Source organism: Exophiala xenobiotica (genome assembly GCF_000835505.1).
Source record: "Exophiala xenobiotica strain CBS 118157 unplaced genomic scaffold supercont1.6, whole genome shotgun sequence".
Taxonomy (NCBI): domain Eukaryota; kingdom Fungi; phylum Ascomycota; class Eurotiomycetes; order Chaetothyriales; family Herpotrichiellaceae; genus Exophiala; species Exophiala xenobiotica.
The window spans coordinates 1,792,586-1,807,412 of NW_013562489.1; the positions used below are offsets into that span (position 1 = coordinate 1,792,586).

Consider the following 14,827-nt stretch of genomic DNA (forward strand, 5'->3'; position numbering starts at 1 on the left):
TTAGTTTATTTTCCTTTTATTACGAAATACTAAATATATCGCGAAACTACTATTTAACGATTACTTCTTTTTATTTTTCTCTTTATTTATAACGGAAAATCTTAAACTCTAGATCTTCTTTTTTTCTCTCTTTAGTAATACTTAATTTAATTTCTTTATAAGATCTTTCTCTTTAATAATGAAATCTAGATTACTTAGAGACTCGTAAAATCTTTATAACGATCTTATATTATAGGAATAATCTATCGTAAAGTATATTAATCGATTTTTCTTTCTTCTCTTTTATACTATTTCTTTCTTTATTCGATTTTTCTTCTTATGTTTTTTTATTGTTATCCTTTATTGTATCTTTATCTTCTAGCGATATAGTTTATTAATAAAACTTCTTAAGTTTATTTTTTATAATTATTTTTTGTAACTTTACTTTATTTAATTTTACTAGTAAATATATTCTTTTACGTAAAATACTTTTTATAACTTAATAAAGGCTATTTTAATGGAAAATAAACTTTATATTTCTTAACTTATTAATTCTTTTTTACTTATTATATAATAATATAAAATCTTTATTTTTAATTTTATCTCGATAAATATAGCGCGTAGTATTAAAATATATCTTCCTTTCTTCTCTAGTATATTAAGTATATAGTCTTATTTTAATTAAATTTTTTTTATAGCGCTTTAAAATTCGCGTATATATAATATATAAATTAATAATATTTAAAATCTTATTCTATCTTATAATACTTTATATTATTAAGTTTAGTTTAATTAATAATATTAATTTTCGTATATACTTAAATTTATATAATATTATATTTATTTCTTATTATTTTAGTAATCGCTCTCGCTAATATTTAACTTTCTTTATTATTAATTTATAGTCTAAGGCTATTTATATATATAGACCTAATCTCGCTAAATATATTCGATTCGCTATTAAGTTTTTTATTTTTTTTAGAGCTTTTTTTATAGTTTATATTATATATTTAATATTATTATTTTTATAATTATTTGATACTTTAATTTTTATAATCTTTTTATTATAGAGATTATAAATTTTAATCTAATAGTTCTAATCTCTATCTTAATATATTATAGCTTAAGTACTCTTTTAGAAAGAATATTTAAAAATTATTTTATAATTATTATCTATAGATGATAATATTATAGTATTTATATAGATAGGTATCTTTTTTACTAATATTTTCTTATCTTTAATTATACTTTTAAACTAATCTTTTCTTTTAGTAAATCTAACGCTTTTAAATATATAATCCTTTTATAAAACTATTTAATTTATATCTTTTATTAATTTATTAAAGATAATATTAATTTTCGCTTTACTATCGAAAAGAGTTTTAAATATAAAGGGACTAATTTCTATACTTAAAATAAAATACCCTAATTATTAAGTTAACTCTCTTAAAGAGATTCTAAACTTATTTATTTAATAATTAATATAAATAATATCGATATTAGTCTTCTCTTCTTTATAATCTATTATAGTAACCTAGTTAACTCGTACTATCTCCTTATCTTTTTTCGATTTAAGAAGCCTTTATAACTATTAAATTATAATTTTAATATAATTATTATTATTTATTATTTAGTTCTTTTTTATAAATATTCTTTAATAAAAGATAAAAAGAGATATATAAAATATCTTCTAAAGTTAAATATATTAATGATTATAATAATTTTATTATAATAACTTTTAATACTTAAGCTTAATATAAGATAAAAATAGTTTTTAACGATTTCTTAAGAGGTTCTTTCTTTTTCTTTAATATTACTTACTTTTTAGGAAATAACGTAAAATCTTCTATAACTATATCTTACGAATTTTTAACTTTAGATATCGATAAAACCTACGTATCTTATATCTACTTAATAGCTTCGCTCTCTTCGATAACTTTAAGAAGCGCTTACTATTATTTCTTTAAAATATACTTTTCTTCTCGATAAGTCGAAGCGATAAGTAATTTTGACTTATAAATTTAATATCTCTATACTATACTATATAATCCTTAGGTACTATATAAATAATCGATATCCTTTACTTATTATTTTATATCTTTTTAAGGTTTCGCTACTATTATAATCGCGGCTACTATAGAATTATTAATATACTCTTTTAGAAATTTATCTTTATTATCGACTAGGGTAGCTATTATCTCTATTGTTTTTAGTATAGAGTATATTTTATCTCTTAATTCTTAAGGTTTATTTTTTAATTTCTCTTTATTCTTTAGATACTTATTTTTTATTAATTTAAAGAATTCTAGCTTAGTATTATACGTTGATAGCTAAAAGAGTATATATCTTAACTATTTAATTGACTTTTAATAAATCTTTTTATTCTCTTCTTTTACGATATATTCTTTATTAATTATTACTTTATACTTTAGATATATAATTATTTTATTTTTAGTAGTTTTAATATAATCTAGATCTTTATAAAAGAAATAACTATATAAGCGATTTTTAGTCTTAAGCTTATTTCTAGAATTTAATTATAGCGCGAAAGAAACTTAATATATAAATATATATAAGTTTATTAATGTAGAAGAATATTCGATTATCTTTTATATTATATTATTTTACTTTTATATTGTAATTTTAATAGTAACTTATATTAAAAGAGCTATCTTATTAAATAATTCGACTAAATAATTAATATTCTTTAACTATTTAATAGAAACTTTTAATTTTAAGTTAGAATCTCTCTATCTATTTAAGCGCGATATAAAAAAAATACTTTCGCGAGAATTAAACGAGTAAATATTCTCTTAACTCTTAGATATAACTATAAGTTTTATTAAATCTTTGGTAAGAGTCTAAAATATATTGTTCTCTTTTTTATTCTTATTGAAGTATTTTACTATCTTCTATAAATTAAGGTTCGCTAACGTTTTTTTATAGATTATATTAAATTTTATACTTTTTTAATTATATAGATTAATTTTAGTATTTAATAGAACTTTATTATAAAGATACTTAGATAATCCCTTAAGAAACTAAATTAACGCTATATATTTAATTAAGATTTTATTTTCGAAGAGTCTTACTATTACTCTCTTAAACTAGCGATAGTACTAATAAATATCGATTTTTTTTATCTTTCTTTATATTATATAATACTCTTAGAAATTTAGGTATATACCTTTATTACTTAGTATTATATCTTTTCTACTTTTTCTTTAAAATCTTCTTTAAGCTTTTCTAATTATTAATAAGATACTTCTTTAACTTAATAATATAAGTATAAATACTATATTTATAGAATTAAGGTAACTTTTAATAATATATAGTATTATCGAGAAGATAATTGTTATATATCTCGTTAAAGATTCGTAAGAACTTAGTTATATTTTTATCTATAAACTATAGAGTATCGTAAATTTTAAAAATAAAAAAGATCTCTATTATATAAATATACTATATTATTAGTCGACTAAAAGTACTTAATAAGATAAAGATAGTAAATATTACTTTTAATTTAGCTATTCTCGTCGTAAAATTTTTCAATAAAAAGGGTATTCTCAATAGTAAGAGAATTAATAATCTCGAATTCGCTCTTTAAAGATTATATAGCGATATCTCTAAATTAAGTATATTACTTTCGATATAAAATAAAAATAATATTTCTCTATTATAAAGAGTAATTAATAATAATAATAATACTTCTATAAAATAAATTATAAAAAGTTTATATTGTATAATAATATTAATCGCTTTTTTTATAAAAATAAAGTAATCGTAGTTAGTCTTTTTCTTTTTTCTCTATAATCGTCGAGGTTCTTTTTTCTTTTTTATCTTTTTAATTTCTCTTTTAATTATATATTATAGTAGAATGCTTATAGCTCTTCTAAGCTATTAATCCTATACTTTCTAAATTTATAGTAATATAGGTCTACTATCGCTATCGCTTATATTTTTCTAAATTTCGCGTCTCTCTTAATTAGTTAACGCTACGCTATCGTAGCCTTACCTAATATATCTCGAGTATCGCTTTAAATTAAGTTATCGTCGTCTTTGGATACTTCGTCTAGACTATATCTCTTCGTTAAGGTTAAACGTATCGTCTATCTCTAAAAGTATCGTCAACCTTCGTTTCGCTATTTTTTAAATCTCTATTGTCTCTTTAGTTGTTTTTCTTTCTTCTATTCGCTATTATTACCATTATAGGAATTCGATATACTACTAAAGCGTCAATTAAAATCCTAGCTTATTTTACTACTTAAAAGATTCGTATAAAAGCACTAGATATAGAGAGAGATTAAAGAAGCACTATATATACTTAAGAGTTAATAATCAGTAATCGAAACTACGTAACAAGGTTACGAACGAGAGGATACGCTATAATTCCTTATACTATAGTAAAAGATATACAAAATAAAACGCGTCAACACAGAAATCTCTACGATAGCTCTCTTCGAGTTCTCGTATATATATTCTTCATTGTAGACTATCGCTATCTAACTATCTATGTACTTTCTATATATCGTTTCGATACTCCTGATACTTGCCTCCTTGGCCTTCGTCCTCCCCCCCCCCCCCTTAACTATTAAGAGTAACGATCGTCTCCACAACAGTATCTTATATATAGTAGTATAAAGATAAAAAATACGTCTTTAGTATTCTCGAGATTTCTTTTAAAAGATCTTTTTCTTTTTATTTATCCGCTAAAATTTAAATAAAGTAAAAGTTTTATTATAATCTCTTTAATAATAGATATATTTTATATACTTTATCGACTACTCGTAGTTATAATAATATATAGCTCTATAGATAATACATTAAAAATAAACTATTATAGTTAAATTCTTATTAACGAATATTAAATCGATAAGAATATTTTTCCGAACGAATAGAGGAATAGAAGGTTTAGAGGATTTCTTTTTCTTACGAGATAACTTATTAATCTTAAGGGCCTATATTATTAACTATAAGAAAGGAATATAAAAAGAAAATAGGTAAAGAGGGTAACGCCTACTTTATATACGTTATAAATAACGAATAGATCTAAGAAGGGGAAAGCATTATAAATAGACCTAATCTATAGGTTATAGACTAAGCTATAACCATAGCAGAAAGAATCGGTAAGGTAGAACGAAGTGCTAGCCTTATAACTGCGAGGCTAATACCTAGGTTACGTAACTTCCTAAAGAGGTAACTTACGATATAACGAACTAGCGAATTTACGGTATACTCTTTATATCGATATATTAATATTCTAATATATCGTTACTAATATAATAGATATATATACCTCGTTATTTTATAGCTTTACTATATAGTTAACTTCGTTTATAATTATACCTATACGTTTGGATATTAATTAGCTTCGCTCTAGTATAGCGACTTGCTCATATACTCGTACCCTTACGGACATACACTCTATGCTTCCCACTTGCCAAGGAACCCTTGTCTCGTGACACCCCAGCGTGGAGCGATTCATAACAGCAGGCCATCATTTCGCCTAAAGCCGTTCTCTCGGGCTGAAGATGGCCCTGGACCACGGCGTGCTGTTGCTGACGGGTTCGCTCACTGTTCGGCTCTACCAGAAGGGCTCGCTGCTCGAGGGGATTGGCGAGGCTGATCCTCCCCAGGGCTCGAATTCGTCCGCCGACAGTTGCGATGTCGATCTCTTTCGTGTGACACATGGCCGAAAAGGCGTCGATTAGCTGTTGGAATGCAAGTGGTCCTCCAAAGTGAAAGAAAAGACGGGTGAGATACTGGATCCTGGGCATTTCAGATGCATACTTGCCTGCATGGTCCACCAGATGTTGGTATATTTCTCCCGGAGATACCACTTTCCCAGCAATTGGGCCCAGACCTGGCCAGTCCGTTGAGTGCTTCAAAGCACTATGGCGATCCATTTCTCCATGTTTTCGTTTTCCGAGAGTCAGATTTTTTGGACGCGTCTGGGTTTACTGACTTTCGTCGTTCGGACCACAATGATCAGCACTTCCTGTTCTCTTTGCCCTCACCGCATTTAATGCCCGTCCGGCAATAGCCTCAACATCACCTCGTTCTCTGCACACGAAGCGTAACTGTTCAGCGTTATTGGTGTTTCGACGATGATTTTGCAGGGGTCCAACTTGGCACACCCTGTCAGTCGATGCTCCGACTGCGCTCTCATACCTGTCACCAACATGTGGTCCATTACAATCGATGCAACTCGGAGCCGTGTCCGGGGGACAGTTTTGTCGTTCATGCTTGCCGGCACAGTGTCCACACAGAGCCTGCTCCTTGCATGACCAGGCCAGGTGCACCGTAGCTCTGGCACCGATGACATCGCTTCTTCTTGACTTGACATGCTTCCACTCTGCCAATATACTGTTAACCGAACACCGTCCCGTTGTTGATGACCCATTTCGCCGCTTCACCGGTGTCCAGCCAAACTGCTAATGGTGCGGAGTGACCAAGCAACTTGCCTTCACTTTTTAACCACGCGATATCCTGAATCTGATAGCCTTTCGCAGCGAAGTCGTTATCATCGATGATCTTCTGAATAGCTTCTTTCTTGTGTAGTTCGAGCGCAAGCCCTGCCGTGGTGCTCGGTGGACCACCACCCCAAAGCGTAGTCGGACGAGCTTGGTCTCATCACCGACGTGTCCCAGCCAGTCGGCTCAGAAGGAGAGTCTCTCGCCCAGGACCGACCCTAACCCCTTGGCCAGCGTTGCCGACAGCGATGTCGATCGGTAGGTCTTCGCGTTTATGTAGTATGGTTTGTCTGGCTTTCGCAGCGGTATAACCTTAGCTTGCTTCCATGCTTGTGAGGTAACTCGCGTTTTCAGTGCTGCCTCGATGACCAGAAAGATCCATTGACCCAAGGTCGGCCACAGTTCCTTCTAGACGATCGCAGGGTTTTTAATTCGGATTAGTGCTTCGATCCCTCTGTAAAACACATGATGTAGTGTAACAGGATCAATCGCAGCCATGTCCGCACAGAAACTGTACATGCATCCAACCACCCTTACTAAGTTAACCTACTGTTACCATGTGGCAGCTCTCCTTTTCCCCCCCCTTTTTTATTCACGGTGAATATACCAATACTGTTGCCGACCACCTGGACATGTCCAAGCTATCTGTCTCGGTTGCGGTTCTGTCTAGCACACTCCTCCTTTGGCGATAATATCCGCTCCGTATTCGGAAGCATCTTCACCAATGCCTCATGGCCCCAAGGTGATGCCGCCTGCAGTGCATCGCCATACTCTTATCCTTTAGCATTGATGTCCGCTTCAACATTCGGCAGCATCTTCGTCACCTTTTCATGACCATGATATGATGTCGCCCACAACACAGTACCCAGAAGCGCTCCTCAGGCATTGACATCAGCCCCAGCATCCAGGAGCCTCTTCACCACCTCTTCATGGCCATGACCAGATGCCGCCTGTAGCGCGCTGCCATAATCTCCTCCTTGAACTGTCTGAGAGGACGGAAATTACATGATGGTATTCGTCGAACGACGAGATAGAACTCCCAGAACCATGTTGCTTTTTGAACGAGAGGTGCCTTGCCACTGCGGAGGAAGACAACATTCCCAACACCGAGCGGGCAGCGGCATGTTAGGGAAGATTTAGGAGGAAGAGCTGAAGTACAACCACCATTATTCCGCTCACCATTTGGGTTCTCAACCCATCTTTCACATCAGAGGCGCTTCAGCTTTTGGAGCTGTACACACGGCAATTCAATCAGTCTACGCAATAGAAACAAGCAATAGATTTTGTATGCCCTGAGTAGTCGCAAGCCAGGACACTTGTGGAATTGAGCCAGGTCTAGGCTGAGGTCGGCTGAAGTGCTAGGGGTGACTACGTAGGTGCACCATCAATTTATCGATTGAAGAAATTGATTTATATATCCAGAAGGTTAGAGTACCGCATACTGTGTTGACTTGCTAGCGGTGACCGTGTTCTGCAACACTTTAAGTGAAAAGCTTCTGTTGCGCCCACCTCGAGAATGCCACGCTTCTCCGGTCTAGACGTTCGAAGTAATCGGCCATCACGATAATGCATGTGGTCACGACGAGAAAACTCGGGATGTGAGCCAAGAAAGAATCGCCCAGATACTTCTTCCTAATGGGTCCGGCCACTTTGTCTCTCACTGCGAATCCGAAAGGCGGATGCACCGCGTAGAGGCCGAACGAAAGTTCGCCTATGTATTGTGAAAATCGCCAGTTCAAGGGTTTCTGAAGCGTAGGACACGAATCAATCGCCAGGATCACCGCGAAAGCACCAGGTCCCAACCAGAACCAGTACTGGGCGTCTCCATCCCACCAAAAGGGCGTGAGGCTGTTGAGGAAGGCCCAAGGAAAAGCACCCAGAAAACCCAATTGATCGCCTAACTTGGGCCGTGCTAACAAAAACAGGCCGACGCATAGAAGACCACTCCAGCAGATGATGGCCTGCCGTGACTGATAACGGGGTGATTGTGTACGATCGATCTGCTTGTGCACACGCTGTGGATGCTGGCTCAGTGAGAGGTCTGCAATGAACAAGCCGGCCAGGAACTCAGCTGCGTATTGAATCTTCCAGATGTAGCACGAAAGGATCATGGCCCAGGTAGACATCATCCGGTTCCTTGTCGACATTTTGCATGTGGCGAGGATAAACAAGAACAGTCCGATACTGCCGCGATACTCCACGGGGATCGTCCACAGTTGAACGAGATATTTGGTGTGAAAGAAGCCTTTATCCGTAAGCCCGGTCAAGTGACTGGGGATGGGATTGGTGAAGATGACCATGTCGTGAAAGAGATCCACCATTTGGTCGCGTAGACTCTCTTTGCGAAGGTTGTTCGCGAAGCCGTTGTACCCTCGTTGCCGGATCACTGGCACTGTCACCAGGCACGCCGCAACACAACTGATGTAGAGCCTAAAATAGCGTCGAAATGTTGACGAAGCCAGTGCGTTCAGTAAACGGTCTGTGTCGCCCTGTCTGTTCAAGATGAGAAGCCGATGGGACAGGGCATAGCCGGAGATCATAAAAAATAGGGCAACCATGCCTTTGCCGGCGTCGAGCAGGTTCAGAATGGGTTGGTGCCTCCACTCCTGCGATACGCCGTCACTGGTGGCGAAGGTGTGGAAGAAGACTACAATCAGGGCCGCATAACCCCGAAGTGCGTCCAGGTAAGAAGTCGGACTGGGCTCTCTGTTTCGCAGCCCCGCAGGCTGCATGAATCGCGGAAGAGCGGATGTGAGGTTTTTCTTGGACAGAATCTTCCTACAAGGGAGCTGGTTCCCTGATGCCAGAGCCCATTTTGGGATAATGTCCCTGGAAATCAGGTTGGCGGCCGCCGCAATGTTCTGATTCCACACGTCCTCTCTTAAATTTGTCATGCTTGTGATATTGAGTGCCAAATCAAGAGATTTAGGTGCAACAGGGCCGAGTCTAGGATTCGAATTCCTAACTCTGGCAGGGTAATCTTACCTTTTAATAGGTCCCTCCAAAGGACGAGCAGAGGGTGCACCTTCGAATAGGAGACGTCAGGCATAAGCTTAAGTCGATCTTGGGTGGCACCATATTGAGAGAGCGCGCGTCCACGTTAGGGGGTGGAGATGTTTAGACATCTCATGACAGATGTGACGTCCTGAATCGAACGACACTGCGAAAGAAAGGGTATAATTGTGGCATGGCTCGCGAATTTATTATTTACTTGCAACATATATTTGCAGGGAGAGGGAATTCGGGTGCCGTGGGGTTTGTAGCATTGGTATCCTCAAATGATTTCTTGAAATAACATCTATCCCCTATTGCGATGCAGCATGTTCATATCAAACAAGGTACCAAAGTTTTACTCAAACCGGCTAGGCCCGGTACACAGCTATCAAACTCACGACGCTTGCAACAGGCCCTTTCTGCTCCTTTCCTCTTCCTTACAGCCCGCCTTCCAAGTGTATGTTGGGAGATGTCAGCTTTCCTTTCACGAAAAAGGGCGTGAATTGACTGGTGTCATTCTGATTTTGCAAAGTGAGACACAAGCTCTGGCTCGTCGGTACCGGAGGTTTAAGGGGCTATCATCTGCACGACCGCCAGTGACAGTGACAAATTAAGAGCCGAATTCGTCATTAGCACCATATTCAGTCACGTCACACGCAATGAGAAAGACCGCCAAATTTAACTGGCAGGAACGCGCAGACCACCACGGGAACAGTCCCTCCGCAATGGTTGCAACGCTCTACCTCTCTATCCCCATCCAATCTTTAATACAATTCGGTGCACCGTTGTCCATGTCAAGAGATATTGCTCCCGTGTATAGAGAAGTTTTCACAAGGATGTTTCCTTCCTTCTGAAAATTAGGGTTTTGCGCATGGTCGGTAATTGGAGGATAATACTGCGCCGGAAGGCAAACAGACCTGACGTGACGCGACGCGCCTTAGCGTCGGCGGCTCGATTGGGTGATTTTGATGACGGACGATAATCGGGCACACCCGAGTCGATATCCCCCAAGAGCGGCACAAAGAAATATGGCACGTCATTCTAGCTCAAAGAGTACATCGCTTCTCCAAACCTGCTTCTGCGGTCATGGTGTAGAGACAAACCGCGGGTCAGGCTGAACCTGAAGGTCGTCGCATCCTTGCCTCTCTGTCAGGGAACCACGATCTAGGCTTCGTAGCCGGCATTCAACAGTCCATAAAAGAGCGCTTCGACGCATGGTTTGGGCCTCCGAAAGGCATTGACAACATTGGCAACCCACTCCTTTGTGCACCTGGACACCATCTCCCTCAGGGCCACGCGAGCAATCATGGTGTAAAGGAATCCACCCGTTGTTACCCTCAACAGTGTGGCCAGTAGGGGTGCGTAGGGTGCACTAGCTAATCCAGATATCGATGGTAACAATACCACTGCCGCAGTGTTTGCACCGTCCAACAAAGAGACAAAGATCCTAACTAAGATCATCAGTTATAACATTGCCAAAATACGATATTACCTGAAAGTTCTTCGTGGTAAGAACCGCATTACTGCAGAATCTATTAAGACACTCGAGTCGAACATGGCGCGGATTTTGAGCCCTCCAAGTGACTATTGACACTTACGGAATTCCTGGAATGGGTTACACACATCTTGACTATACGGGAGCTGCCACCGGATCTTACTCCCGAAAACCTAGTCAGTCATATTCAATGGGCTCTGGAAGCTAAAAGGACTAATTAAAAAATACCTCGTTATCCCCACTTGAGGTACTATCCTGGTTCTTCTGAGCGAATGTAGAGCAACCTACAGATGGAGAGGAAATAGAGGAAGCTAGCATATAAAAGAATAAGAAAGTTAACGAAGGGGAGGAGGAAATAGAGAAAGAAATAAAAGCAGAGGAGGAGGAAGTCGAGTAGAAGGAAGTCGAGTAGAAGAAAGTCGAGGAAGAGAAAGTCGAGGTAAAGGAGGAGAAGATAGTAGATAATAGTATAAATAGAGTATTATATATAAGAACAGTAGAAAGAATATCTATTTTATTTATAATAATACTATTAAGGAAAAGACTTTAACTTAATATTTTTATATAGATACTAAATAAAAAACTAAAATTATATAATATAGATAACCTAAAGATATAGTCTATATTCTCTTAATTACTCGCGATAAATTAATCGCTAGACTGTTACGAATTAGCCTACGACCAGGAAGAGGCCGTGACGCCGTGCTACGTAGGACGGGGAGAGGAAAGAGTGCCGAAGAGATAGCCTCGTCCTAGGTAAGGCTGGGTTACGTGATACTGATCTATTGATCTGATACTCTGTCGGCCCTAGGAGTAAAGTAAGTAAAGTAATAGATTATATAGATTATACGACTATATATACGAGGTTATTTTATAGCTTTACTATATAGTTAACTTCGTTCACGATTATACCTATACGTTTTAGATATCGATTAGTTTCGCTCTAGTATAGCGACTTATTTATATACTCGTGCTTTTATAGATATATACTCTATACTTTTTACTTACTAAGGAACCCTTGTCTCGTAATATCTTATCGTAGAGCGATTTATAATACTTTAACTATTTCTTAACTAGAAGTATACGATACTATATTTAGCTCTAAAGCTCTTATTCGTTCGCTATCCCTTACTAGATTAGTTCGATCTACGGCCCCACTAACTTCTATTAATGCTTCGGTATTTAGTGAGAAGAAGGATAGACTAAAGGTTAAGCTATTCTATAGGGATAGAGCTAAACTAGGAATATTTCTTATCTAACTTTAAGCTATATTTATACTTCGACTAAACGATTATAATACTTATCCTACTAGGGTCTTATATACTATTATATATATAAGAGGGTTAGCCTTTTATTGGATTAAGCCCCTTATAAAAGACTACTTAATCTATAGCTAGGATTAGTGAGAAGATAAGACTAAAAGGATCTTTAGTAAATACGATAATTTTGTAGATATAATTATATAGATCTTTAGAGTACTAGAAGAGGCTTAGTAGGTTACCTAACGAATCTAGTAACTTAAGTAAACTAGTTTAGTTGCGTAGTATTACGCTTTATTTTAACGACTTAAGTTTAAGCTAGACTAGGAAAACTATACTTTTACCTTCGTATTCTATTAGGGACTTAAGGATAATATAAAGGACGAAATAGGAATGGATCGCCTAAAGTAACTTAAAGACTTGGTTACTAGGGCTATCAGTATCGATAATTAGCTTTTTGAACGACGACTTAAAAAGAAGGGTTCTGGACGACTACACTTTAGAGGAACCTTCTATTAAAAGAAAAGTCACTAATCTTATAGAGATTCGATAGATCTTGACGCTATAGAACGAGGCTAGTCCTTACGACTAAATAAAGGTAAATTCTAGTGTAAGGGGCTATCTAAAAAAGAGTAAGAGCGACGAAAGAAAGAAAACTTATACTATAGTTATAGAAAATCTAGATATATAGCTAGAGACTATGGAAATAGGCTAAGAGAACTATATATAATAGAAAAAGTTATAGTTGGTATCGAAGGAAAAAAGGCTAATACTTCGATGAAAAAAGAACTCGCGTAACTCGAAGAGCTAGAAAAAGAAGCTTAGATACAATTCACTAAATTACGTAGCGCGTTCTAACGTATATCGCGAGGTTACGATAGGATAATAGCTATTATCGAGAGAGCTAGTATTGTTGAGAAAGTATAGAAGGAACTACGAAAAGTCTAGGAGGAAGGAGTAATCTCCGGGGAAGTATTATACCCCTAAGAAGTTGGAACTGTATTAACTATAGCTAACGACGACTTAAAGAAGTTCGAAGAGGATCTTAAGTGTAAGTAAAAGGAGAGCCTTAAGTACGCTATAACTTCTTAGGTATTCTATTTTAACGATTATTGTCTTATCTATTTACCTAAAAAGAAAGGTTTAGGATAGTTCCCTTACGGAAAAAAGAATAAAAAACATTAGTAACGATAATAGCTACTAGATACTTTAGAAGAAGACGAGTAAACTAAAAGTCTTTTAGTTATAGAATTAGTCTATTTATAGAAAAAATATAAGGTAGAAATAGTGGGAATAAACGTGATAGTTATCTACACTAAATATTAAGTCGATATACTTTATAATGGGTTATATATTAACGCCCTAGAGGGGCTAGGGTAATATAAAACTCTATACTAGAAATTTAGCTCTTACGGCGACCCGAAATTACAAAGTAAGTTAATCCTATTAATTAAATACGAGGTGTAGTATAAATATAGTGCTTTATATATATACGATATTATAGGATAAGAAAGTTATAACTTTACTTTCATTATAGAGGAAAAGGATACTAATAACGAATAGAAAAAGATCTATATATTACTATATACTATTAAGAAAGTATACCAATATACAGCGGTAATATCCACTAGGTACTAGATAGTCGAAAGATTTATCTACGATATATCCTATACAATACCTTACCTTCTATACCTAGCGCTAAGCGAATAACCTAGGGAACAACGAGATATTATACTTTAGAGATATTACGCTTATAGAGATAAAGCACTATAGCTATATATACATTACATATAGAAAAATAAATCACGACAAATACTCAACTTTCCCTATACCAAAGGAACGGTAGACCTTACTAAGGAAATATCTATAAAGTATACAATTATTAAATACAATATATTATCTATTACTATTTCTATAAGATTTTAGTAAGGACAAGGTATTAAACTATATTTTAAGCTATTTAACGACCCCTAGATATATCCTATTATTATAACTCTTACGTTATACGTATCGAAAAAATACCTAAATAAGGAAAATATACACTTATACGATATCTAAGGGATATTAATATAGAAATAAGATATACAACACCTTATATTAAAAGTCGACGAAGAACCACTAGCTTACTAATATAAAGAATAAAATAATAAAGATCTATACGATACAAATAAAAGAACACTAATAATAATAGAACCAAAGGTTATACTAAGCGAAGAGATAGAACTATATAAATTTATAATCATTAAATTAACTAGAGTATCACTAACTATAATCACCCAATACTAAAAAGTATAACCCTATATCAATTAAAAATACGAGATTATTAACCAACAATACTTATATATTATATTCGACCTCGATATCGAACTAGAGGAATATATACGAAAAGTTACGTTACGGTATTATTAAGATCTTAACTACGAAGAAGCCCTAAGCCTATATTTTTATTATATAGATAGAGAGTATTAAGATTACGATATACTAGAGACGATTATACGAAGTATCTATAGAAAACCTAATTTAATAATGTACGATATTATAACGCTAATAGTAAAAAATAAGTAGGAATAAGGAATAAGAGGCTGTCCTTATTCTTTAATAAGCCTCGAGAATTGTATATAACCTAT

General features: G+C 35.2%; 1 protein-coding gene across 1 annotated transcript; it reads right to left on the reverse strand.

Annotated features, from left to right (window-relative positions):
• Positions 1-7,758: 7,758 nt before the first annotated feature.
• On the reverse strand, positions 7,759-9,397 carry PV05_09925 (uncharacterized protein). Its single transcript, XM_013456312.1, has one exon. The coding sequence runs from the start codon at positions 9,344-9,346 to the stop codon at positions 7,934-7,936; it is 1,413 nt and encodes a 470-aa protein (XP_013311766.1). The 5' UTR covers positions 9,347-9,397; the 3' UTR covers positions 7,759-7,933.
• Between the last annotated feature and the right edge of the window lie 5,430 nt (positions 9,398-14,827).

Excerpts from the sequence above, each read along its gene's own strand:
- PV05_09925 (XM_013456312.1), bottom strand. The coding sequence starts at position 9,346 with ATGACAAATTTAAGAGAGGACGTGTGGAATCAGAACATTGCGGCGGCC.